This window comes from Schistocerca nitens, chromosome 2, assembly GCF_023898315.1.
Source record: "Schistocerca nitens isolate TAMUIC-IGC-003100 chromosome 2, iqSchNite1.1, whole genome shotgun sequence".
NCBI lineage: Eukaryota > Metazoa > Arthropoda > Insecta > Orthoptera > Acrididae > Schistocerca > Schistocerca nitens.
In genome coordinates this window covers 680,488,375-680,516,171 of record NC_064615.1, presented here as the reverse complement: position 1 = coordinate 680,516,171, position 27,797 = coordinate 680,488,375, and the positions used below count along the sequence as shown (strand labels likewise).

General features: G+C 38.4%; 1 protein-coding gene across 1 annotated transcript; it reads right to left on the bottom strand.

Moving 5' to 3' along the window:
* Nucleotides 1–409: 409 nt before the first annotated feature.
* LOC126236817 (E3 ubiquitin-protein ligase RING1) lies at nucleotides 410–25,525 on the bottom strand. Its single transcript, XM_049946411.1, has 2 exons — nucleotides 24,425–25,525; nucleotides 410–2,525 (listed from the first exon to the last, which is right to left on the bottom strand). The coding sequence occupies exons 1-2, from the start codon at nucleotides 25,320–25,322 to the stop codon at nucleotides 2,308–2,310; spliced, it is 1,116 nt and encodes a 371-aa protein (XP_049802368.1). The 5' UTR covers nucleotides 25,323–25,525; the 3' UTR covers nucleotides 410–2,307.
* Nucleotides 25,526–27,797: the final 2,272 nt, after the last annotated feature.

Below are 27,797 nucleotides of genomic sequence, written 5' to 3'. Positions count from 1 at the left end.
TGTTCACATAATAACAGCTTCACTCAAGCGTAAATCATATGCAATGCATGTTGAAAGATACTACTTTCATATGTATAGCATTACAATCACACCACAAGGTGATAATTAAAATGACAGATTCCGATAAGCTGCAAACAGCATGAAATTAAGTACTTGTTACTGAAAGTACATATAAAAATACAGTTTAGGAAGTATCGGTTCAAGCTTGTTCTATTTTGAAACTATCCTGCATAGTTATTAGAAAACTTAATTCTTCTCAAAAGATATAATAGAACAACTTTTAGTATTACTGATGACAAGTTAGTGATTACCTTCTGGAGAGTGAACACATCCCTACTGTTGAACCAGTCACTGAGAGAGCTAACATTAATTGAAAAAGACATAGTAATAGAACTGACAGAGAAAAGATTAAACTTGAACGAAGTCTTTATTCAAGATGAAATTAAAGATAAAATTGGCCAGACACAACAGCATGTAACAACTATACTGTTGTTACTATCTGAAGTGACTTTTCCACTATTCTGGTGAGAAGTCCACACCAAAACCAAAATGTTGCTCCAGTTAGGACAGTAATAATAAGACCAGTCTTTCTCTCTAATGACGATGGCATACTGAGATGTCCCTGACGTAATTTCTTTAATATCTTCACAACATTACACAAAATTCAATAATGCTGCAATTTGACAATTTCTGCAGTATCTACATACACTGTTTCAAAATTACAGCTTACTGTTACAATGCAACCAATTGACTAGTACACAAAATATCTGTAGTGTATTCTTTCTGATAATACACTATAGCAGGCGGATGGTGATAAAACAGGTAAAATTTGGAAAAAGCATTGGTACAAGTTCAATACAACTAATGATTACCTCTGTATTAAAATCATCCAGCAAAAAGAGCATGAATGTTATACACCAAGACAAAAGTTTCAGTTGAAAATCTTGGTATTTCTCTGTGATAATTATGCTTCATAATTTGCATTTATTGTACTGTACATTAAACTAGCCTCGCTGCAATTGTCCTCAATAGCAATAGATTGCAGCATGTTTACATATCACATTCTGCACTGCAGTTTGTGGTTAAAAAACAAAACATTTGTGAGGCACTTGACGACATATAAGCTCATTACATGTCACTCTGATTTACAGTTTGATCCTCTGAATTTGTGCTAAACACAGTCATGTGCTTCAAAATATCACATACAATTATATTTTCAAACACTCAGTATTACACTTAATTTAGTTACTGCACACAAAAAAAAGATGAAAAACTGTCATAAGTTGTTTCTCTTCCTAGTTATTCAATATACAAACTTTCATTCTCTCATTACCATCACTAGTTTGTCATCCATGCTGTAAAGAAAGCCCTATTTCAATTTCAATTTTTTTGGAACTTACGAGCATTATCTCCATGTCACAGGCTACAATTTGCACAACTTTCCCGCTCTCCAACAGTAGGCACACATACACATATTCTCTCTCTCTCTCTCTCTCTCTCTCTCTCTCTCACACACACACACACACACACACACACACACACACACACTTTCTCTCTCACCCAAACAGTAAAATGAAGCACTTGAAATTCACTTGTATGTAAACAGTGTAATTTTTAGAGAAACAGCCAATGTGTAGTGCAACATAGACACTACACCAAAATGCACATTGCTGTTTTGCACACTTATCATTGTCAACTTTAAGGTGGTTTTCAAGTCGACAATTATGTGAAAATAAAATATTCTGCATTACTTTCCAAAAGATTTTACCTCAACACTGCATCTTCAAAAAGAAGCTGCACCATGTTTTCATGAATCACATCACAATATTCAGACCCAACATAGTTTTTCATCTATATGTCTGTATAAAGGTCAAGTTTATTAGACAAGAGCATCATGCAAAGTACTCTTATACAAGTTCTCCTTAGTTTTTGTCATGGTAACATACTGTCCATGAAACATAATACTGTCTCTCAAATCTGATACATAAATAACAACAGAAAAGGGGAAGTAAGGCACAAAAGTATACATTTCTTTGAACATGATCTACTGTTTCATATTACACTTCCTCATAAATATATCTCAGATCAATAAAATAGTTATGCAAGAGCATAACTTCTCTTTACATCAACAAAAGGTGAACAACTCAGAATGTGATTTTTGAGTTACTCATAACTCAAAACAACAAATTTCATGTGAAAAATAATAATGCTGTCTTTCAGTGGATCAGTTGTTCCAATAGTCTAGCACAACACGGATCACCTTCACGATCTGTTGGAGACCGCCGGTCAGCGATCCTGGCCCTGCCCCTAGGATCTCTTCCACGAGTAGAACATTTCCAACGGTTTGTTGATCTTCCAGAACTTGTCATTGACTTGTCGCAGTGTCTGTGTGCCACTCAAGACAATAAGCTGACCAGGCGCTGATGCTATATAAATGCAGAAGTTCAAAAGACGGAGTGGCTCAGGTACCTCTGCCTCCAGATCAAGTGTCAGCCGCATTGCCAAATACTTGCCGAGATGGTCAACTGAAATCATACAACATACATAAATTATATTAACAAATGTGAAGTGTAAAACATAGTGCAAATGAACATAAAAGAATGATATAGGCAAGCATCGAGGGCAGCACATGTCAGGTGCATTATGCCATAGTGGAATTCTGTCATTTGGTCACGATGATTCAGAAACATCATGTAGACAAATTGGTGAAACACATAATAAAAAAAGCTTTTTTCATGGCACTATGACTTCCCGCAGTTATGATATTTATTTCAAATGACACCACAGATTAAGCAGTGAACACACACACACACACACACACACACACACACACACACACAGCAGTGAACATATCATTTAGGTCCACATAGTTTCCAGAGATACTTCAAAACCTTCAAAATTATGTCAATATTAAACTACATTTATACTATGGATCATAGTGAAGTGTATGGCAGAAGGTACTTCCCATCGTACTACAAATTAGGTTTTCTTCTAATTCAATTCACATAAATAACTGCTTAAATTTCTCTGTGCATGCTGTAATTAGCCGAATCTTGGCTTCACAAACCCTATGTAAGCAATGTGTGAGGAGTGGTACTGTATTCCTAGATTTGTCATTTAATACAGGTTTTTCAAATGGGAAGTAGTTTTTCACAGGATAGTTGCTGTGTATTTTCAAGCACTTGCCAATTAAGATTTTAAGTATCTCTGTGATGCTCTCCAGTAGGTGAAACGAACCTGTCATCATTTAAGCTGCCCTTCTTCGTATACATTCGTCATTCCCAGTAGGTCTCATTTGGCTTCGATCCCATCCACTTGATCAGTATTCTACGATGAATGTTTCATAAGCCAATTCCTTTGCATTCTTCCAGTTGTTTGACCTATGATTGAGCTTATATGAACATTCTATTTCATATCCCTAAAAGATGTCACACCCAGACATCGGTATGCATATCCTCACTCCAACTGCAACTCACTGATATGTCACAGAATATTACATTCACAAGTTTTGTGAAGTATAAAATTTTACATTTATGGACATTTAAAGTGAGTTTCCAATCGCTCAGCACTTTGAAATCTTACAAAGATCTAAGTAAATAATCATGCAGCTTACATCCTTTACAGATAAAGTATCAGTGACAAAAAGTTCGAGATTAGTATTTCTATTGTCTGGAAAGTCATTAATATACACCATGAACTGCAAGGTCCCAACATATTTAACCTAGGCAAGCCTAAAGATACTTCTGTGTATGTGTTGATCACACTCTATCCCAGATAATATTCCTCCCAACCAAAATACTCTCAAACCAATTATAAATTTAATTTTATACTCCAAGTTATCATATTTTGTTAATAACTGTTGCAATCGTACTGGATTTAATGTTTTTTGGAAATCAAGACATATTGGATCTACCTGACTGCCTCAACTCATTCTGTTCAGTATATCTCATAACTCTTGAGCCTAGAATATGTCCAAAGTATCTACAACCGTGTTTTCTTCCAACTATTGGGCACAGTTTTTTTGTTCAAGGGCTCTTTGCTGGAACCTGAAGTTTAGTTCAGTTTTAGCAATTTCAGCTTTTTTCAATGCTACTGACATTAATATCTATAGCATCCATCTTTACAGTAGGGTGAGAAACACATTAGGTCAGTATTCCCTTTGAAGAAATGTTTGAAAGCTGATTTCAGCAGCTCCGTTTTTGCTTTTTTACAATCAATTTTAGTTCTTGTGTCATCCAATAATATCTAGACATTAACTTTGGTGCTAATAACAACCTTTGCATAGATCAGATTTTCTTTTTTATTCTATGTGTGGTCTTATGATAAGAGTCGAATTAATGTTCCGGCTAGTGATGACATATGAGATAGCTGTTTATATAGCAAAGTTTGAAGTTCATTCAGAAAAAAGGGTATCAACATAGGGAATTTCCCTTCATTGTGTAATCAGGCACAAGAAAGAGAAAGAAGGGTGGAAAGATGCAACAGCAAAAGGATCAAGTGCCTTAGAATCCAGGCCACACAGAGACAAGGATGTAATGTAAAAAGTGAAATTAAGCAATGGAGGGCAACACATGGCTTATGCAGCTCAGAAAAGTTACACAGTGTGGCATGTGCACACAGAACCCCCACCCCCAATATCATAAAGTAGTGAGTTGATCCCTGGTTCACAAAAATGCACATAATAAACTAGTTTTTTGTTCAAAGTTGTCTCAGTTGTTCAATGCCTTACAAGTTGTTCTGATCTGAACTATGTAGACTTTATTACCATGCAACAGCAACAGCCAAAATAATAGAACATAGCAAAAATTCAAATAAGTACTTTATTATGAAAAGGACAGATTGTTACTCACAATACAGAGGAGATGTTGCATCACAGACAGGCTAAACAAAAGGACTCCTATACATGTGAGTTTTTGGCCAAAAGGCCTTCTAATATAGAAAATACACACACACACACACACATATTCACCCAAGCACAACTCACACACACGACCAGTGTCTATGGCCACTGAAGCCAGTTTGTGTGGCTGTCTGCGACTCAACATAGTCTATATGGTGAGTAGCACTCTATCCTTGTTGTAATATTGTCGTTATTCCATCCTAGATTTTCCATTCCTAAATAAGTACTTTACATACATATAACTCCTGTTACAAGCTTTTAGTGTAGAATAAGCAATGTTACTGAAACTCAACAAGCAGCATGAGGAAAATATATTGATATTAGTCATTATGCATTACCCAACTAAGCATGCATTCAATGATTTATGAGTGAAGGCACATTTTTCTGTGTTTCGAAAAGAATGGACTCAAGTTCTGCTTTCATAAATTCTGTATCATAACTTAATAAACAGTCTCACCAATGATTAAATGAAATAGTAGTAACAATAGGTGTACCTACAAAATGCCAACTTCGAAGTGAACAGTAAGTCAGTGTCCACACTCTATTGACTTCATAGTGAGTATTTACAGTTTAACTTTAGCGCCTCAAAGTCCTGATTTCAGGAAAGTCATGAATGCCTAAAAAACATACTAGATCAATTAACATCACATTTCGTTAGGCAGCTCAAAATTTCAAATAGTACAAGATGACTGACTTAACATGGAAGATAAAGAGGGTATTACACAGAGAGTATCAGTTATGAAATAATGGGCTGAGCACAGTGATCAGGAAGAGAGAAAGGATCACTTGGCAAAGACCTTCCCGGAAATCCCTGCCATGCAATGGTTTCCTTATCCAAGGAAAGAGGAAGAACTCATCATGTGCCACATCAGCAGAATACAGGGGAATGGTAAAATGGGACCAGAGGGGGAGGGGAGGAGTGGTATAAATGTGTAGAGTGCAGAATGAGCTGGACCATTGCCATGGAGCAAAAACATCCTCTTGGACAGCTTCCTGCGATATTTCGTCCGACAGTCTCCTGTAGGAGATTTTGGTAGTGTGTTCCTCTTATAGTTTTGTCCCCTCATGAGAATAATTTGTTAGCACACAAGACAGTCGCAAAGAAACTCAGTACCACTTTGCCTGAAGATAATTGGGTCTTTGCTTTGTTCAGGATGGTGAATCCACATTTCCACTGGTTTCTTTGGTCTTTTGTCTCCGAGAGATACACCAACCACTTGCCCATGGCGAGAGGAGGCTGTGGCTCTCAGGGAAAGGAAAAAATATGATGTAGTCAGGTGTTTTTCTTTCACAAAAATGTTTTAAAAGTCAATATTATGCAGATTTTTAAAAGTGTCGGAACTGTAACTTTTTTTATGGATACTTACAAGATGCCATTCATCTTCCAAAATATTAAAAATACTCCATGCCCTCCTCCAATCTACAAATTGTCATATGGGTATCCTTGGTCCATGGTGGTTAGTGGCTAAAGAAGTCATCTGGATTGGTCCGACACATCTGCAGCATTTCCTTTGGTGCCTTAATTAACTACCCCGTTGAACGGATATGAGCAGTCGTAGAAACCAACAAGCAGCAACTTCTGTCAAGCTCAAAATGTCATGCAAGACGCTGAAAAGTGATCCAGGCTGATTTTCAGTTTTCACACTATCTTCTCGAATGTGATACAGCAGTCTTCGAGCATCAGGGACTCCACTTCTCTTGCACTCCCTGGTCTTCCACACGGAGATGGTCTGCCACTTTGTTCATTCTCATTCAGACTTGTTTGTCCACACTGAAAGTGCCTGTAGGGACCAATGACCTCAGCAGTTGGGTCCCTTAGGAATTCACACACACCTGAACATTTCTGATTGTGCCTGTGTCACCTAAGCACTGTCTTGTGTGATAGTGCATTGTATTTGTAAACCCTTTTACGAACTCAGCATAGATTGTTGCAGCGATGTTCCCCTTCAAATGCATAAAAAGAATCATCACAGGATATTCCATTTATCGAACTTAGCTGCCTGGAGACAAAATGAGGTAAAATTCTTTGTGTATAGCATCAACTATGCATATTGATTCTAACTACTACTACTAGCTACCTTTAACTATTAATCTTGAATCATTACTTTATTTATGTACCTACACATAAACTGACGAGCCAAAATATTATGAACATCTGCTTAATAGCATTTTGGTCCACCTTTACTACACAATACTGAAGTGATTTTGTACGGCACAGATTTGGCAAGTTCATGGTAGGTTTATAGAATAAGTGGCAGCAAATGTCTCTGCAACAGGTCCCACAATTCCCATAAATTATGAGCTGGTAGTTTGAGGGTGCAGAGCTGGCACCTGATAGCATCCCAGATGTATTCCAGCACATTCAGATTGGATGCCCAAGACATGTGAGTTCACTGTCACACTCCTCAAGCCTCTGCATCATGATGCTGCCCTTGTGACATGGACAGTTATGTCATCAGTAGTATGGGAAGATATGAAGAATGAAGGGCTGCAGGTGATCTACAGTAATGTTCACATAGTTCACAGCTGTTATGGTGCCTTCAGTTACTACCACAGGGCACATGGAAACACAGATAAATGTCCTTTACAGCATAACAGTGCTTCCTATTAAAAGAAAGCAGAAAACATGTTTGAGGTCAATAATGTTAACAGAAAAAAATTTAAAATAGGATCAGTTGGCTGCCCTCCATTATTAGAAGAATGAAACAGTCGCCACATCTGAACTGTAACCAGTGACAGTTAACTGTGAGACAATAAAAAATTATGTACATCATATGATCGCTCCCCAAATGGTCATTATATGCCAAATTATACTCAGTTGTGTACTCTCTGTCTACACTGCGACTAAATTTATTGAAGTAAGGAGTGACAGCAAATTTTCTCCTTAGACAGAATAATCTTCATAAAATCACTGTTTCTTACAATTCGTAACTCTCTTTCAAGCTGTCCCACTGTTAAATGGCAGTTCTTGTGATTTTGTGGTGTATTTACACTACTTGCAGTATTTTAATTTTTCCCAGAAGCAGCTTGTGAAATATAAAGAATACCACTCTGGTCAAGAATACCACTTACCTAGGAAGCATAACAAAATCGAGGAATGGCAAGTCTTGCAATTCATCCCATCTTTAGCTTGTGGGATGTTTTAGAGACTGTCTTAACAGAAATATTAGTGTTCTCTGCAACATACAATGATCCACCATCATATGCTATGATGACGGCTGAAGCATGTGCAAAGATTTTAGAAATAGAGTACATGTGGTAACAGCCTACAGCTCAGACACCACAGCTCTTGAAATTGGAACCAAATCAGAGCTAGCCTCGCTTATTCACATGTTTGCCTTTTGGAATCACTGAGTGAGTATTCGTACTTCCATAAACTTTATAGAAATGAGTGCAGAGCACTCTGTCACACATATGGTAACAGCATCTGTTTGAGTAGGCAACTTATGAATTTTCCCTGAGCACTAGTGTTAACTGAATTCCTGTTCTCTGCTTGTCTGCTCCAATCAGATTAGATGCTTGAACAACTGAGAGATTTGGTAAGAGGCATAAGAGCTATAATACAGCACTTTAGAAATGTTAACTGCCAACAGAGTGTCATTCCATACAACTACAACATTTGAGTGTGTGTGTGTGTGTGTGTGTGTGTGTGTGTGTGTGTGTGTTGGGGGGGGGGGGGAGGGGGGGGCCTTCCTCTACGCAGAATGTGCAATATGCTCGATTGTGTGCATCCTCTCAAGCCTACAGCTCTCTAAAACTCCAAACAGAATCTATGTTGTGTGAAGTACATGATACTCTATCTATTAGTAGGCACTCATAAACTTGTTATAGCATCTCAAATTTTTCCTCAGCAAAATCTTCTTAAATGTTAATAAAACTGAACTATTACAGTTATTTCCCAACTTTTTGGTACAGACCATTTTAAAACGCACAAAAAAAAGGACAGTCTTTTCCATTACACTGTTCTAAACTGCAGTCACCTTGGGGCACAAGTTGAACGACTAGGTCCATAGTTCATAAGGATTATTAAGTTTCTGTTTGGACAAAGAAGACTATGAGAATACCCAAATACTATCTATGGTCATAATATAACCAAGCAGCTCCATGACCTTCCAGGGCTCTGTCACCTGATGCATGTGACTTTCAGTAGGAAAGTTGGCGAAATGTGTGTTGGGCTACTCTGAGAAAAAACAGCGGTAACCCACATTATAGTAAATATCCAAAATTAATTTGCACAAATTCCGATGCATCTTGGTGCTCAAAAAAGGTGTTAAGCAACTGGTTCCAACTAAAGGTGAACAGTGATGTAGTATGTGTATCTGTGAAGTATTATTCATTTTCTGTGCCTGCTGCACCTGGGGACATGACTTAGTTGCTTATATATATATATATATATATATATATATATATATATATATATATACACACACACATAGAGGGAAACATTCCACGTGGGAAAAATATATGTAAAAACAAAGATGATGTGACTTACCGAACGAAAGCGCTGGCAGGTCGATAGACACACAAACAAACACAAACATACACACAAAATTCAAGCTTTCGCAACAAACTGTTGCCTCATCAGGAAAGAGGGAAGGAGAGGGAAAGACGAAAGGATGTGGGTTTTAAGGGAGAGGGTAAGGAGTCATTCCAATCCCGGGAGCGGAAAGACTTACCTTAGGAGGAAAAAAGGACGGGTATACACACGAACACACACACATATCCATCCACACATATACAGACACAAGCAGACATATTTAAAGACAAAGAGTTTGGGCAGAGATGTCAGTCGAGGCAGAACTGCAGAGGCAAAGATGTTGTTGAATGACAGGTGAGGTATGAGTGGCGGCAACTTGAAATTAGCGGAGATTGAGGCCTGGTGGATAACGGGAAGAGAGGATATATTGAAGAGCAAGTTCCCATCTCCGGAGTTCGGATAGGTTGGTGTTAGTGGGAAGTATCCAGATAACCCGGATGGTGTAACACTGTGCCAAGATGTGCTGGCCGTGCACCAAGGCATGTTTAGCCACAGGGTGATCCTCATTACCAACAAACACTGTCTGCCTGTGTCCATTCATGCGAATGGACAGTTTGTTGCTGGTCATTCCCACATAGAATGCGTCACAGTGTAGGCAGGTCAGTTGGTAGATCACGTGTGTGCTTTCACATGTGGCTCTGCCTTTGATCGTGTACACCTTCCGGGTTACAGGACTGGAGCAGGTGGTGGTGGGAGGGTGCATGGGACAGGTTTTACACCGGGGGCGGTTACAAGGGTAGGAGACAGAGGGTAGGGAAGGTGGTTTGGGGATTTCATAGGGATGAACTAAGAGGTTACGAAAGTTAGGTGGACGGCGGAAAGACACTCTTGGTGGAGTGGGGAGGATTTCATGAAGGATGGATCTCATTTCAGGGCAGGATTTGAGGAAGTCGTATCCCTGCTGGAGAGCCACATTCAGAATCTGATCCAGTCCCGGAAAGTATCCTGTCACAAGTGGGGCACTTTTGTGGTTCTTCTGTGGGAGGTTCTGGGTTTGAGAGAATGAGGAAGTGGCTCTGGTTATTTGCTTCTGTACCAGGTCGGGAGGGTAGTTGCGGGATGCGAAAGCTGTTGTCAGGTTGTTGGTGTAATGCTTCAGGGATTCCGGACTGGAGCAGATTCGTTTGCCACGAAGACCTAGGCTGTAGGGAAGGGACCGTTTGATGTGGAATGGGTGGCAGCTGTCGTAATGGAGGCCCCACTCCACCAAGAGTGTCTTTCCGCTGTCCACCTAACCTTCGTAACCTCTTAGTTCATCCCTATGAAATCCCCAAACCACCTTCCCTACCCTCTGGCTCCTACCCTTGTAACCGCCCCCGGTGTAAAACCTGTCCCATGCACCCTCCCACCACCACCTACTCCAGTCCTGTAACCCGGAAGGTGTACACGATCAAAGGCAGAGCCACGTGTGAAAGCACCCACGTGATCTACCAACTGACCTGCCTACACTGTGATGCATTCTATGTGGGAATGACCAGCAACAAACTGTCCATTCGCATGAATGGACACAGGCAGACAGTGTTTGTTGGTAATGAGGATCACCCTGTGGCTAAACATGCCTTGGTGCATGGCCAGCACATCTTGGCAGTGTTACACCGTCCGGGTTATCTGGATACTTCCCACTAACACCAACCTATCCGAACTCCGGAGATGGGAACTTGCTCTTCAATATATCCTCTCTTCCCATTATCCACCAGGCCTCAATCTCCACTAATTTCAAGTTGCCGCCACTCATACCTCACCTGTCATTCAACAACATCTTTGCCTCTGCACTTCTGCCTCGACTGACATCTCTGCCCAAACTCTTTGTCTTTAAATATGTCTGCTTGTGTCTGTATATGTGTGGATGGATATGTGTGTGTGTGTGCGTGTGTATACCCGTCCTTTTTTCCCCCTAAGGTAAGTCTTTCCGCTCCCGGGATTGGAATGACTCCTTACCCTCTCCCTTAAAACCCACATCCTTTCGTCTTTCCCTCTCCTTCCCTCTTTCCTGATGAGGCAACAGTTTGTTGCGAAAGCTTGAATTTTGTGTGTATGTTTGTGTGTCTGTCGACCTGCCAGCACTTTCATTTCGTAAGTCACATCATCTTTGTTTTTAGATATATATATTTCCTACGTGGAATGTTTCCCTCTATATATATATATATATATATATATATATATATATATATATATATATATATATATATATATATATACAAAGATGATGTGACTTACCGAACGAAAGCGCTGGCAGGTCGATAGACACACAAACAAACACAAACACACACACAAAATTCAAGCTTTCGCAACAAACTGTTGCCTCATCAGGAAAGAGGGAAGGAGAGGGAAAGACGAAAGGATGTGGGTTTTAGGGGAGAGGGTAAGGAGTCATTCCAATCCCGGGAGCGGAAAGACTTACCTTAGGGAGAAAAAAGGACGGGTACACACTCGCACACACACACATATCCATCCACACATATACAGACACAAGCAGACATCTCACAAGCAGACATATTTAAAGACTATATATATATATATATATATATATATATATATATATATATATATATATATATATATATATATATAATGTGTGAAGACTGTATACAGAGCTGTGTAATGGAATGATTGGGTAGTTGAAACCTGTCAAGTTAGAAGGGATGGTAGAAAATTGTAGATTTGGGTAAATCTATAAGCACACTCAACTAGCACACTGCCCACACAAGGCAGTTATCTGGATTTGAGTACTGATCCAGCACACAGTTTAAACATGTCAGATACAATGAATACATAATCAATCTGGGAAAAAATCAGTCTCACCCTCAGTCAACCATTGGGGTACCAATCAAATCCTAATTGCATTGAGCTCACCCACATAAATAGAGCACTCTTTGAAAAGGCATGTACAGGATGGTGGAGAGAAATAGGAAAATTCATGACAATAAACAAAGAAATCATGAATATCACAAAACTTTATTCGAGGTTCAAAATATGCTGTACAGGACAAGAAATTGTATTATGCATTACTTTTCAAAAATAACTCAATCACACACTGTCCACGGTGCTGCACGCATTCAGCAATCCATTGTCTTAGGTTCCACACAGTGCAGCACAAGGAATCACCTGGAATAGTGGTGATTTCTTCTTCAATCTATGTCTTGAGTTGAGCTAGGATAATTTGTTTAGTCTGGAACATGAAGTTCTTCATGTGGTCCCCATAAAAAGAAGTCACAAAAGGTTTGGAGAACATGGCAACTTGAAATTATATGGTCCATAAGCAATCATTTTACTGCTGCTGCAAACTGGCAGTGTGTATGGTGGCGCCATTCTGTAGAAACCTAGTGAGCTGAATGTTAAGATCTGAAATGTATGGAGTCTTGGAGCCAGAAAAACCTCTTTGGCACTTGACAGAAAATTCAAACAGATGTCACAGTGACAGCTGCATCTTATTCATCCTCAAAAAAGTTTTTGCCCATCACGCCACAACTGCACATCATGAACGAGTAACTTTGGTATTGTGTAACGACACTGCTGAAGTTGAGCAGAGTTTACCTGACAACAATAATGTAAGTTATCTTTATTCACATAACCACTTAAGTGAAAAGGAGCTTCATCGGACATCCAAGGAGTTTGAATTCAGTTTGCATACTCGCTGACTTTAGTCAACAATGGCTCACAAATTTGCAGCCATAGGACACGCTCCTCAGAGTATGGGACCTCATCATCACCTCAGGACACAGCAATTAGTTGTTCCACACAGTGACGTTTGTATTGATGAAATTGTAGCAGATGGAATATTCTTTCAATGCTCCATAGCCCAAGCTGCAATGACAAGGCAAGTTTTCATACGAAATGACGAGGTCTCCTTCCAATGCTAGCTCGCATGGCAGCAATGTTTTTAGGGGTACGTACAGACTATAGAACCCCAATAGGCTTTAAAGAAAAAGCTGAACCAGTCTCCTCAAAATTCCAAATGCACAATGTGGCTGTCTCTACATCTACATTTAAACTCTGCAAATCACTGGTAAGTGCATAGCAGAGGGTAGGTCCCATTGTACCAGTTATTGGGGCTTCTTCCCATTCCATTCACATATGGGGTGCAGGAAGAATGATTGTTTAAATGCCTCCATGCATGCTGTAATTACTCTCATATTGTTCTCATGACCCCAAAGGAGCAATAAGCAGTGGGTTGTAGTGTATTCCTACAGTTGTCATTAAAAGACAGTTCTTGAAACTTTGTAAGTAGACTTTCTTATTACAGCTTGACTTCAGCTACTAGTACAGTGCTGCCAACATGAATTTAATTGTTTTCTGTTTCTCTTTGCCATCCATGATTTCCCTAGTGTCTCACAAAATCAGTTATGGACCCTATGAAGAAACAGCAGTTATGAGTGGGTAGGCCATCACTGAGTACAAATACCTGTTGGACAATGCAGAGTCTGGCAAACTAATCCCCCCCCCCCCCCAAATGTACAAGGGAAGTGAAAAATGAGTGATGGTGACTGTAGATAATAGTGTCAAAATGCCTTTACTGTCCCTTTCTTTCCATTATAAAGTTTTTGAAAAGGTGTTTCCTTTGGACATCCACAAAATACTGGAAACTGTTAACCAAAGTTTAAAATCTATCAAATGGGTCCACGTTAGGCATATTTGGTAATAATTACTACACACAATCAGGTGATATTACTTTACAGGTAAAAAATCTGGTCCAGTACACCAAAGCAGTAACAAACACCTTGATTTCATAAAGGGTTTTGTAACTGCAGGGATATTATAAACAAGAACATAACCTAAATTTCATAAGGTTGCAGTGCTACTTTTCTGGGGGAACACTGGGGGATGCGTACTCCTAAACTTTTTCGTCAACAAAGTAATTTTTTTTTACAATGTTGAGAACTTGGGAGAGTGCCAAAGATTTATTTCCCGGACATACATTTTTTATTTCACTTTTCGTGTTGGTAACTGCAATATGAACGATACCAGTGCAGTTTTTGGTGGGAAAAGCAATGTCACTGACATGCTATTAATGTAAGTTACACTGTAGTTTTATAGTTAAATAAATTTTCAGATGAAGCACGGGACACCACCCATCATCTATGCCATTTTGGGAGCCAAACAATGTTACAAAAAATTTTTGTAGTGTAGTTTCTATTGTTGTTGTTGATGATAGGTGTGAATGGTTTTTGTTGTATTGTGTCTTTTAGTGGTGTTTTATAGGTTAAAATATGTGTTCGATAATATTTCCTTGTATTGTTTTGTACATCGAAGGGTTGATTGGACTCATCTGTTTCATTTGAGGTGTATTATAGGTCAATTGAAGTGTAGATACCATTTTCTTTTATTGTTATTGTGGGAATCGCATACTTCATTTGAGATGATATAAACTGAAGTGTATGATACCACATTCTCTTGTATGTTCGGGTGTTTCTCGGTATCGCCTGCTTCCTTTAAGCTGAAAGTCAACTGAAGAGTCCGACACCACTTCTTTTTTTTTTTTTTGCAGTTCGACATGTTGATTATGTCATGGCAAAAAGCACATGGGTGGTATCCCATGCTTCAGTTATAAGTAATTTTTGCTGCATTATATCCAATGTCGGAGTACCATCAAACTTTTTTTTAGAAAAAAAAGCACTGGAAGGTTGTATCCGAGGGTTCACTTGTGTGAAGTACGTAACTAAGAAAGTCAATAGTTTTCAATTTTAACATGTAGTTCACTGAATCATTCTGAACATGTCAAGGCCACATTTACCTAAATGCTCCCAAATATGGTCATCTTGTTTGATATAAGTGGTCTGTGTAAACTGTAGAGATAACATAATCTCAGTAGCAGTAAAAGCCAGTACTTCAATGAAAGACAAAACATGGTCACAAAAATTCCTTTACATCTAAATGCATATACAACAATAGCAATATTAATTATCTGTGGCAACTATAAAACCTGTTTCAGAAGCAAATGTTAACCAACCACAACAGCAAAGCCCAAGCACAAAGTAAAACATATTTTTCTAAATAGCCAACAACAAAATAAAAGCAAAGATTCGTAGCAAGACAACTCACAGTAAAAGAAAACAGCCACAAAACCATCAGAAACGAGAGTACACGACTGCCCAAAAGAGATGCTGCAAAACTGACTTTACATTAAATGAAGACAAACTGACAATAGTTCTACATTTTCACTCATTGTCGTAATATATATCTAAAGAAGGCACACAATGGGACAGAAAATAATTTCCAACAAATGGCTTCCATACCTCATACTTTAGAGGAATGCAGATAATTTCAAAGGAACAAAAGCATTATGCCTATGTTTACAGAAATCTCATTTTGCAATAAAGCCATGGTGCTCAGATGTTATAGCCCACACAAACTATCCTTTATTACTGGAGGTGGAGGTGAAGTATCAATATTTATAAAATGATGCCTAACACTCTCTGCTTCTTTCTGTCACCAAAAAATTACAAGCAGTTCATACTACAGAGTACTTGTCACATAGGATAACAGTTTGTTCCTGTTGTATGCCTCCTAATACAGTTACAAACCAACAGAATCTCACTGACATCATTCCACATGTTATATGTCCTTGATAAGGTTTCTACCAATCCCTGTCCTTGAGGTCAAGCTTCTCAGTTCTCTTGCCATCAGAAGCTATGAACACAGGACAAAAAATTTACTTCTGAAGAGTTGTCATCAGGTTGTACAATTAATCTCTCGATATGCTCTCCATTGCTCATGTATGGGAAGTGGTCAGTGGTTAAAGTGCACTTAACAGTGTCGACAGTTCTTCCACTGTGTGCTGTTCTTGGCAATTCTTTTCCATTGATTATAGGCATTTGGCTGACAGTGTGCAGTGGACAGTGAAAATTGCTGAATCTAATGACTTGTTTCAATGAAAGATATGAATTGCTTACTTTTGTTGATAATATGAATGGTGCAAGACTGACGATTATTGATCTGGCTATTACAGATTATACACTCAGGTACTGGTTTTCATACGTATTTTTGTGCTTTATGTTTCTTGGAAATTGACAGGATTTCTTGGGCTATTGCTTTGTATTGCAAGGTTGCAAGTTGGCATAGCCAACAAATGTGAGTATGAAAAAACAGGTTGTGGTGACAGACTGATCTATGGCATAACCCAAAGTATAGGTTAGGTTCAAATATTACAGTTTGGTTGCGAGTTGTCAAAGCCAACAAATGTGACTGGAGGAAAACTGGCTGTGGTAATGGACTGATCCATAGCATAGCCCAATTAGTGAGGTTGTGGTTATGCAGGAACCTAAGAAAACATTTTAAATTTTATGGAATATTCTGTTTTATGGAGGAGAGAGGAGGAGATTAGTGTTTAACATCCCATCAACAATGAGGTCATTAGAGACGGAGCAGAAGCTCTGACTAGGGATGGATGGAGGAGGAGAGCAGCCATGCCCTTTTGAAGAAACCACCTGGCATTTGCCTTAAGCACATTAGGGAAATCACGTAAAACTTAAATCAGGATGACCGGATGTGGGTTTGAACATCTGTCCTCCCAAATATGAGTCCAGTGTGCTAACACCCTTAGTTTCTGTTTCATACGATAACATTCTGCACATTATATTTCTTTATGCCGCCACCTAGTTTCATACAGTCCACATCATAATGACATTTACTGAACACAATTTTCTCACTGATAGTGTCATCTTGTCTAATCATCTGACTCATCATTTGTCATGCTCATTTCCCATCATTCACCATAGAAACAGTTAACAACTGTAGCGTGTAACACAAAAGCCAGCGACACCATAAGTGCACTTTTACCATGGCCAATGACTGCCAATCCAGAGATCATTTTCCAATCTGGGTATACTTATCAAATCAAATAGTTCCGCAAAGAAAGCCGCCAAAATTGGTTGTTCATGTTGGTAGCACAATTGACAAAGTTTCTGAAACATTCATTCCACAATCTTCAGGCCAATTTTGTAGACAAGCCCACTCATTTGTGGAGAGCTGTTCTACAACCACGAGAATATGAGTAGCCCAGATATTCTCATTGCCATTCTGGCACAGAGAATAAAATGTTGATTAATTGCTAAAGAGAGCAACGAAACAATAATCACTTACACTCTTGAACTTCATAAAATATTTTAAACATCCATAATTATATTGAAAATGAGAGGTGGAATTTGGGAAGTGAGTTCTCACCAATGGGTGGCTACAGCATGTCCAATGCACACTGATTAGGCAATGGAAGCAAATTTTGGTCCACTATTCGGCTACCACTGTGCAGTAACAGACAAGAGTACCTGTTCCTTTGATTCCCATGAAAATTATAAAGTTTACAGCTACTTCTTTTCCATGTAGGTGTTTGATTTCACAATGTTTAGATAAGTTGACAGACACCTGTGTCATCATCTGCCAAAGTCATTTTTCTGCTGTGGTATTGAGGGACATGGGGTCAGCACATCCCCCTATGGCTTTCTAGACCTCGGAGCTACTACTTCTCACTCAAGCAGCTCCTCACTTTGCATCACAAAGTTGTATGCACCCCAAGGAGAAACCCTGTCAGTACTGGGACTTGAACCTAGGTCATCAGCATTGCAGCCAGACACGGTGACCACTCAGCTAGGAAGGCACACCAAAACAATTTGGTCTTTAGGTTTTCTAATTTCAACTCAGTCTTTAAGTGAGTCTAGTTGTAGCTGAGGAAGGTGCCAGACAGATTCAGTAGAAAAAATCTAAAGAAATTTAAGACTTCCAAAGAGGGAGGAGCTAAAAAACACATTCAAACAATTCTTCAGTTCTTAGTAGGATTAAAGAACAGAAATTTAAAAAATCCAAATTTGAACAGAGCACTACATCATAGACAGATCACATCACGTGCAGACAGAATCATATGTTGTGTATGTTTGTGGTACAGAGAAGAAATTGAGACTGTCTCTCCATCAGTTTCGAGACAGCCAAGGGTATGATAGTATGAGGTAGCCAACAAACAGCTGTTAACAAGATAAGTCATTATCCCATGAACCTACGAATTAATTTTGTAGACAACTGTCTTTAATATTGTGCTTTTGTCACATATCATAATATGAATTGATCAGATTGTGTGTACAGCCCTTTCTTCATTTTCTGTTCCACTTACAGGTGTTTCTTGGACTGATATAGGCTGATGAGCCATAACATCATCACCACCGTCGACTGGAAGATTAAATACTGCCTGGTAGCATTGCAGGCATTTGATATGGTAAGGAAAGTATACATGTGGATCAGGCACAAATGGGAATCTTTCTAGTGATGATACAGGCAAAAAAATGAGGAAATCCACAGAAAAATGACTTTGACAAAGGGCAGGTTGTTATGGTCCAGCACCTGGGAACAAGCGTCTAGGAAATGGCACAGCCAAGACTTGTCAACAGAGTACAAGGCTGGTGAAGACATAAGTATTTCAGAATATACTGTTCAGCTCATATTACTAAAGGTGGGACTCTGCAGCAGACAACCCCTAAAGCGTTCTCATTTTGACCCAATAATGTAGGAAATTACTTGGCATGAGATCGCTGATATTAAATTGTGGATCAATGGAAAGGTTCCGCTTGGTTGGATGAATGACATTTCTTGTTACACCTGTTCAGTCGTAGAGTACAGATACAAACACCAAACAGCTGCCTGAGACATGCACAGCACCATGTATGCAGGCCAGTGTGAGCAGTATTATGTTGTGAGGGACATGTACCAAGGTTCCCATCAAACCTGTGGTAGTAACTGAAGGCACCATGGCAGCTGTAGACTATGTAGACACTATTAAAGACCATATCCCTCTCTTTGTGCTTGATGTCGTCCCCGAGTTCTGACTTCTTTCGTCAGGATAATTGACCATGTCACAAGGCCAAAATCATGCTACATGGGTCTGAGTAGTATGATAGAGATCACACATTGATGTCTTGGTCACCAAATTCACCTGATGGGACACATCTGAGATGCTTTTGGGTGCCAACTCAGTGTCTACAAAGCACGACATCATACTTTTTGGGAACTGCATAATCTATGCATTGACATCTGGTACCACATACCTCCAGATACCCACAAAGTACTTGTCAAATCCATGATATACAGTATTACTGTTGTATCACATATCAAAAGCGGACAAATACCGCACACAGCATTTTCTCAGTAATTGTGTTGAAATAATATTAACGATTGTGTCTCAAATGCCGAATCCAGTTTGAGGTGACATACTGACCTATAGCATAGCTTAATGTACCTGTATTACAGCCACATGTCTAGGTTGGGTTGGAATGTAACGATTTGATTGAGTTGGTGAAGCCAACAAATGTGGATATTAAATATAGGTTGTGGAGACAGATTGATTGGTTGTGAGTGAAAGAATGTGCGGAACCAACAAAGCTGGAAGTGAAATCTAGGTTGTGATGACAGGATTATATGTAGTGTACCAGAGGTATGTGTTTGCTTGGAAGCTGGTAGTTTCATTTTCCATTGTTTTCTATTTACATAGGTGCAGAGTCCTCCACTGTGGGCCAGAAGTCATGAAGGGGTTATAACTATGAATAACATTTTTTTTTCACCTACCAGAAATTATACTCCACACATAGATGTAAGCAAGCTCCCATCCTTGGCCTGTGAAATTTCAGTGGCAACTAATGATAAATGAAAATGTTATTCACAGTTATATCCCCTTTATGAATTTTTGCCTACCCTGTACATCAATAACAGAAACACCACAGTAAGGCAAACAAAAATAAAAAAGCATTGTCAAATTATTTATTGACTGTTTGTGTGTATTTTCTCCTGCAAACAAAGTGTTTTTCAGTGACATTTCAGTTTGATTGCACTCTGCCACCTACTGTGCTAAAGTTGTTGTTATTTTAAATACTTATTTCTCCCACAATCAAAGTGAAAACATCATTACATCATTGACTACACAAATCAGCTGTACCACCATCACAATTTCTCACTACCCTGAAGACAAGTGTTACTAACATCCTTCAAAGATAAGTTGTGGATGGTCCTCGGTGAAGTGTGACAGGATTGTGAACATGAAGAGGTTTACTGGTAAATTCTGAAAGTGTGCATCACAAGAAGAGTCAAGCAATATATGTATGCCTTCTTTCCACACATATCTCACTAAATGGTCTTGGTGACAGACATGTGGGCTCATATGGAAGATTGTCAACAGTCTTCATTCATACAATTCATGAATAGCACAGGAACAGTAGGGAAATGCTAGTGGTATCCGAAGCACAATCCGCTATATCCTGTTAAGTGACTAACTGAATATAGCCAATCCCTGCCAAGTCAACTTTGGAAAACAGATTCACTATACTGACACATACTTATTCTGTCACAAATTTTAGAGTATTTTGCATGAAGAGTAGTATAAACTTCCTCTAGCCATCATCCAAAAGTTGTAATTGTCAACTTCTGGCAATGATTGTCCTACACCATATGTGGTGACAAATAACTGACTCTTTCACAGAGAAATTGCCTCATGTTGTTATTACACCATAAACTTATTTTCAGATCACATTGGTTGGCTATGTCAACTCACAACCAAATTATCATGTTTTAAACCACACTCTAGGTATCAGTATGTTACCATAGCCTCCATTCCAAACACACATCACTAATCAGCATTACACCAATGTTCAAAGCTAGTGGTCAGTATCACAAGGTTCACAAGACCTGAAATCACATGCAGCTATAAATCTAGCATTGCAAAATGGTATTTTTTTTTTTATGGAACTAGAATTCACACAACAAATTGTGCTTTATATGACTAGCCTGTGTGTCCACTGTTTATAAATACAATAAACAGCAGTTCATATTCATATCAGATTCTGAATTTGAATGACTCAAAAAAATAAAACAAAAACAGACAATTTTGTAACCTCATTTATTATATATCAATTATCAGTTCATTTCAGCATTCTAAAACATAGCAACTCTGTGCCATGAGAAAACTGTCCTTCCACAACATTATTTGGCAAAAAATTCTCATATACTATAAATAGGCTTTAATTTTGATCAAAATTCATTTCAATCTGCAGAATGAAATTACAATCCTCATAATGTGAAAACAGAAGACACATAACATAACAACAATAAAATTTGTCTTAGGAAAAAAAATTAAACATGCACTCACAAACAAGCAGTGAAAAATCATGGCTGCAACGATATAAAATCTTTCAAAACTTCAAACTAACATATGTCAAGCAGCAAGTGCAAAATGTTTAATAAAATACAAAATCTTATAGGGGCAAAAATTATATCAGCAAAACATCATTATTCCTATATTAAGTTAACATAGTGAAAAACAATTTTGAGATCATGTGAGCACTAAAACACATTTTTTGTGAGTTAAGAAAATATTAAATGTTGATCCTCTGACAGACTACAACAGGAGCAACTACTAACATTATCTGAATCTTTTCATTAGAATGAAGAAATATTTTCCACCTTTCAAGCATAGATCAAATAATTTTGCTACTTCAAATAACAATCTGCAAAACGTAAAGTTCACTACTGTAAATTCAAGCATTTGTCAGTGAGAGAAGAAATTTTATATAAAGTAATGTAAAATGATCATTACTGCATTTTTGGGACTGTTTTAAGCATATATCCCCTGTAAAAATCTCACGAAGGAACTACAACAATCTATACTTTAGCATTACCAATGATGGAAGCAGTTATCACAGACATTATCTAAATTTTTAATAAAAACCATTCCTTATGAAAATAGTCCTTGAGTCTACAGCAAACATTACAAACCCGAGAACTAATGTCCAAAATTCCCCACATATTTCCGACTGTGATACATGTCGTTTGCACTTACTGATACCTGATGTCCACTTTGATCCAAGATGTTCTTAATTGTGTGTCATTTCACTGACACACTGCACCAACGAGCACATTACTATAAAGTTTAATTCAGTCAATTCTCACATAAACTGTTTACTGACTATACCAGTTTAGAATGAATAGGCTCTATCAAATGCCCTGCTATAGTGCATCCTCAAGGAAATGTTAACTGCTATCATACTCTGCCACAGCTATCAATCAATAAAAAATTATGGGCCATTGATACTGACTAACTCAAGACATCATGATGATATGGCATGTGATGTTATAAATTTATAAACAGAGATAGAACAAAACACCGTCAATATTTATTTTGCTTCTATATTTTTTACCATAAGATAAATTGTTGTTTTTTTCACAATAATTCAGCAGTGAGTTATAGAAGCCAAGAAATGTGAATCTGAAATCTCTGATGTGGCACTATACTGATCAGTTGTATAGACCAAAGTCTCGGTTAGGTTGAAAGGCAACACATTCAGGTGTGAGGTGGCAGAACCAGCAAATTTTATATCATTTGAATAGCTATAACTGGTGTATTGCAGTGCATTATATACATACTGAACTTTGATGAGTGGTTTATGTCCAATATTTTGATGTCATCGCAAGTCAAATCAGGCAATGGTTATCAGTATGTTCAAATATTTCTGACAACAGCTTATAAGATGCTGAAACATGTCTGTGTAAATAAAGGAACAAAGTTGTATCCTGCAGTTAATAAAATGCTTAAACAACTATTTAAATGATCTCAGTATAAGTAAATCAATAAAAGAGAAAATTGTGTAACACTGCCAGTGATGGTGGGCATATCCTTGATCATTACTTTATAGCATGAACAAACCAATCTTGGCAAAAAAAAAAAAAAGACTACCAATATGATGACATTTTGAATCAATCTATACCTACAAACCCTAACAACTAACCCCATATTTCTGCACAGCATCATAGCGATATGAAATGGTAAATGCGTCGTCATCATACGAGATTAAGCTGTCTAATTTTCTTTCACATTTCTGCATACTGTCAATACACTATTCGACTTTGGCAAGAAATAGGAACCACATTTAAAAGAAGGGAAACAAAGGCAACAAGCCACAACACTGAGGAATAATGCACACACGCAGAATAAATCAGCTACAAAATTCCAAGACAAATTAACTTCAAAACATATTCTTAAGTAAAAAATAAAAGTATTTCTTGTTCAAGTACAAGTACTTGTACACGCATTACTTAAATGTTTTGAATCCAGATAGCACTATTATGCCTCAACATAAACTTGTGACACCTTGATGAGTATATAACATTAATAAACTACACGGTCCACAGTGTCACTATCTACAACATGTCTAGAGAGAAAGAGAGTGAAATGTTTGTCACACAGCAAAATCTATATTTAAAAAATGAAACAAAGATAAATTCAAAAAGACATGCTCAGCAACTATAGCCAGTAGGCAACTGGCAATTACTTGCAAATTATATGTGTAATTCTCATGCACAAAGAGAAAGTGTACAAAAATAACATAAAAACAAGCAGAGCTAAAAATGTTATCACAAAAATTTTAAATAAATTTACATCAATTTTTATACCACATTACAGCTATTCAAGCACTGAATGGAGTAGCAAGCCAATCACGTAAACAAAACATTTCTCATCACAATACACTTATCTCACAGAACTTATAGACAGAGCCTACAACAATATGTATGTTTGCTCTCAATGCAAGTAGATGTCATGCACAGCACGTGTATTATACAATATATTTAAGGCCATACACAGAAAGTCAATGTGCCAGAAGTTAGCTCACATCCACTCCATTTTATACAGAAAAGAGTGTTATTTTTTTCCTTCACCATCATGTGCAGGCCCTAACACCAGAAACAGCAGGAACGTGCAATGGCAAAAGTAAGCAAGCAAGCACATAACTGCATCAAGCACAAAACTTCCAATTTTTCTAACATTTGCCCATTAGTTAAAAGCAACCATGTGTGCTGTGACCCCAATGACGTTTCACTTAAAAATACAATGTCTCAATAAATCAGAAGTTACGTTTCCACGTCACATACGTTCCCTTTATATTAAAATTGCAAATGCGATAAAAAAAATCTGAGAGCTTGAAGAAACGATCTGCAATGAATGTAGCATTGATGTTGTCACAAACCTGTGGCGTTGGCTGTTGTCTTGATGTACCGCACAGAGTTGTCCTTCAGTGCCTTGATAAGCACCTGCTCCCCAAGCATCTCGGTTGGATGTGGTTTGAAAATAATTTCAACTTCGTTTAACATAGCTGGTTCCGCGGCATCAACCTCTCCTACAGACGACTCATGTCCGCCAGCCTCCACACTTGATCCTGCGGACTCGTTTTCGGAGTTAGGGACAGATTTAAGACGTTTGGTGGATTTGTTGGAAAGAGTTGGGCTTGGCGGGGGCGGTTGCGGCTGTTGGGGTGGGGGCGGTACCGCTGGAGGTGTAGGTTCGCTTGCGGGTGGCGTTATCGGTCTCGGCGCCCCGGCGTCTTGATGCGTTGGCGTCGTCGGGGCGCTGGCATTCGGTGTCCCACCCGGTGCAGTGTCAGACTCATTTGCCGCCTTACGTGATCGCTGGGGCCTGTTCTGTGACTGCGACTTGATTCCCTCGTTTATCGAATTCACAAGCGCCGCCTGGCTATGGCTCTTGCTCAATTTTGCCAACACCCTCTCTTGATGAGCTTCGTATTCATCACGACTAGGATAAATTTTTTGAATGAGTAAATCAAAATTTGGATCTGGTCTCAACGAACGCTTCGACACGAGTTTCTTCCTGCACGTAGGGCATTCCTTATTGCCAGATCTTAATGCTGTTATGATACAGTCAGAACAAAACCTATGTAAACATTCTTTTGTTGTCATAGTCTTCTTTAGCATGTCCAAACATATAGGGCACATTAATTCACTATGCAAACTTCTCGGAGACACAGCTATTTCAGTGTTATCAGTTATCGCATCTTGTGGTGTTCTGTGAAGCTCGTACAATGAAAGTTCCCACGTTTTATTCGGTCCCAACTGCTCTGTCGAAGCCATCTTTAAAACATAACAAGCACAGTGTCCTGGAGCACAAAATATTACATTTGTTACGAATCTTTTCACATCATATATCTTGGATTCACACTTTGTGGTGTTTATCTTACTTGTAAACAGTATATATACGATATTTTACTCAAAGACCTTACTAACATACACACGTAACCAAACAAACAACTGTGCTGCACGTAAATTCCGAAACATCAAACATGCTTACAGATACTTCAAATCAAAGATGCTAATTTCTCACGTATCAATGGGATCTATGGAGCAACGAGACTAAAATTGCAGCAGATATAGGTCTCTATCTGCAGTAGGCGGCAGTGAAACGAAACGGCAGGCAACGTCATATGATGCATATTCACAATAGACGGAATGTCAACACGCCAATTCACTTAGTATAATAACCGACAGTGAAGCCTCGAGAAACAGATCGTGGGCCACTGGTAAAAGACAGGTTGTTCATAACCAAACTTTACAAATTAAGTTGAATGCAAAATACACATTTAAACAGTAGGTATTTATCACAATATTACGAACGAGAGTGTTTTTAACTGCTGGAATGTGTCGTGTGAGTTGGGACGCTTCTTTTGTATTGGTGCAGTGAAGGTAGTGAGGTAAAACTGGACTTCGAAGTCGAAACTGTTTCACTACTGTGCGGTGCTTGTTTTCAATCATAAATATCACGAATCCAAGCAGGAAAAATGTCAACGTGACAAAGAAAGAAACGGCGAATTGTTATTACATGTCAGTACTGTACTTAGAATTAAGAATAAACAAATAGAAAAAAATCAGATTTTGATAAAAAATCAGATTTTGATACTTTTTTTGGGAGACATCATCAGCTAGAAAACAAAGTCTTTAAAATGTTTCAGAAACCTACAAATAAAAATTTGGTTAAAACTGCCCCAAACCAAATGAAAACGATATGGAACACAGCAAGAAAAAAAACAGGAATAATATGTGAAGGTTACCACAATATTAAACTAATGCAAAACCCAACCCAGATCCAAACAAAGATGCACATAAATTCAATTCTTATTTTACAGAAGTTTCGGAAAATCTTATCAAAATGCTTTCACCAAATGCTAGAAAGGAGCAAGTTACAAACAATTCAAATAAGAGCTTTTTTATATCCAACACATGAGAAAGAAGTATCAAACGTTATCAGAGCACTAGAATCAAAATTCTCAGTGGTACTGATAACATCCCTGATGGTATTTTAATAAATGCACAGGATTAATAGCAAAGCCCTTTGAGGATTAGATTGCGTAGGCTTCTGTGGTCAGAGTCAGTCAACATAAAAGTTTTCTGGGTATGGTACCGCATCATATTGTATAAAATTACTGCTGGTCTTCCCAGAAGAAGGCTACTGCTACCGTGGCCGAAAAGTTGGTTTTCTCCAGCAGTAATTTTATACAATACAATGCGTTACCATACACACAAAACTTTTATGTCGACCCTTTGATGATATTTATAATTCCTCACAGTCTACTGAGCTCTTTGTTGAAAAATTATGAGTAACAAAAGTGAGGCCTCTGATTAAAAATGGATAAAAAGAGGTGACAATTAGAGACCACTCTCTCTGCTAATATTATATAGAACTTGTTCCTTTTATAGAAGAAAATAATATTTTCCTGGAAATGTAGGTCCACAGAAACTGCCATTTTTTTTTTTTTTGTAAATGAATTATTGCCCTTTGCAGATCATAAACATTGTGTGTCTGCTATATTTCTTGACCTCTCAACGGTTTTTGACATTATGAAGCATAAACTGTTATTTCAAAATTAGAATGTGTAGTTGTAGGGGGTCTGGGACAGAAACTGATACAATCATCTACATTACTAGACTCCTGTCCAGAGGCCTGATATCAGTTGCATGTTGCCTGTGTAATGGCATTCAGGTTGTAACAGGATAAGGCATATCTGTATAAGCCTCTTGGAAAAGGATTTGGACAGGTACAGCGTTTGAATTACACATTCACGCAGCATGTGAGAGAAGCGGGCTTGCACACCTCTAGCCACTGGTCAAGGACGTCTTCTGCTCTGTGGGCAGCCCTTATGGCCTCAGGCCACGTAGTTGCCATGAGGTCCCTTCTTGTGGTATCAGACAATGCGTGGACCTTAGGTGGGATTTTTCATGAGCCTTTGACGCCTGTGGCCAGTGGATGTTGGAAAATCGTAATTACTTTGTCATCATCTGTGTATGTGCAGTATAAAGCGTGCTATATACAGAGACACGTGAGGTGTCATATGAGAGAGTGTTTAATTATGCATCTAGTGATAGTGACATAAAGCTATTATTTGAAGTTATAGAGACAAACAGACTTCCTTCTGAGGTACACACCTGATAATGTATAACTTTTAATGTAATTACGCCACCTAAGAAGTTGAGAAACCATATGGTTGCTTTTCATGAGCTGCATCGACTAAGATAATCATATAATCCCTAACTCTATGAACGGTGACTACCGGA

Excerpts from the sequence above, each read along its gene's own strand:
- LOC126236817 (XM_049946411.1), bottom strand. The coding sequence starts at position 25,322 with ATGGCTTCGACAGAGCAGTTGGGACCGAATAAAACGTGGGAACTTTCA. Across the intron at positions 2,526-24,424 it reads GACAACAGCCAACGCCACAG|TTGACCATCTCGGCAAGTAT; the intron begins GTTTGTGACAAC and ends GTATGATTTCAG.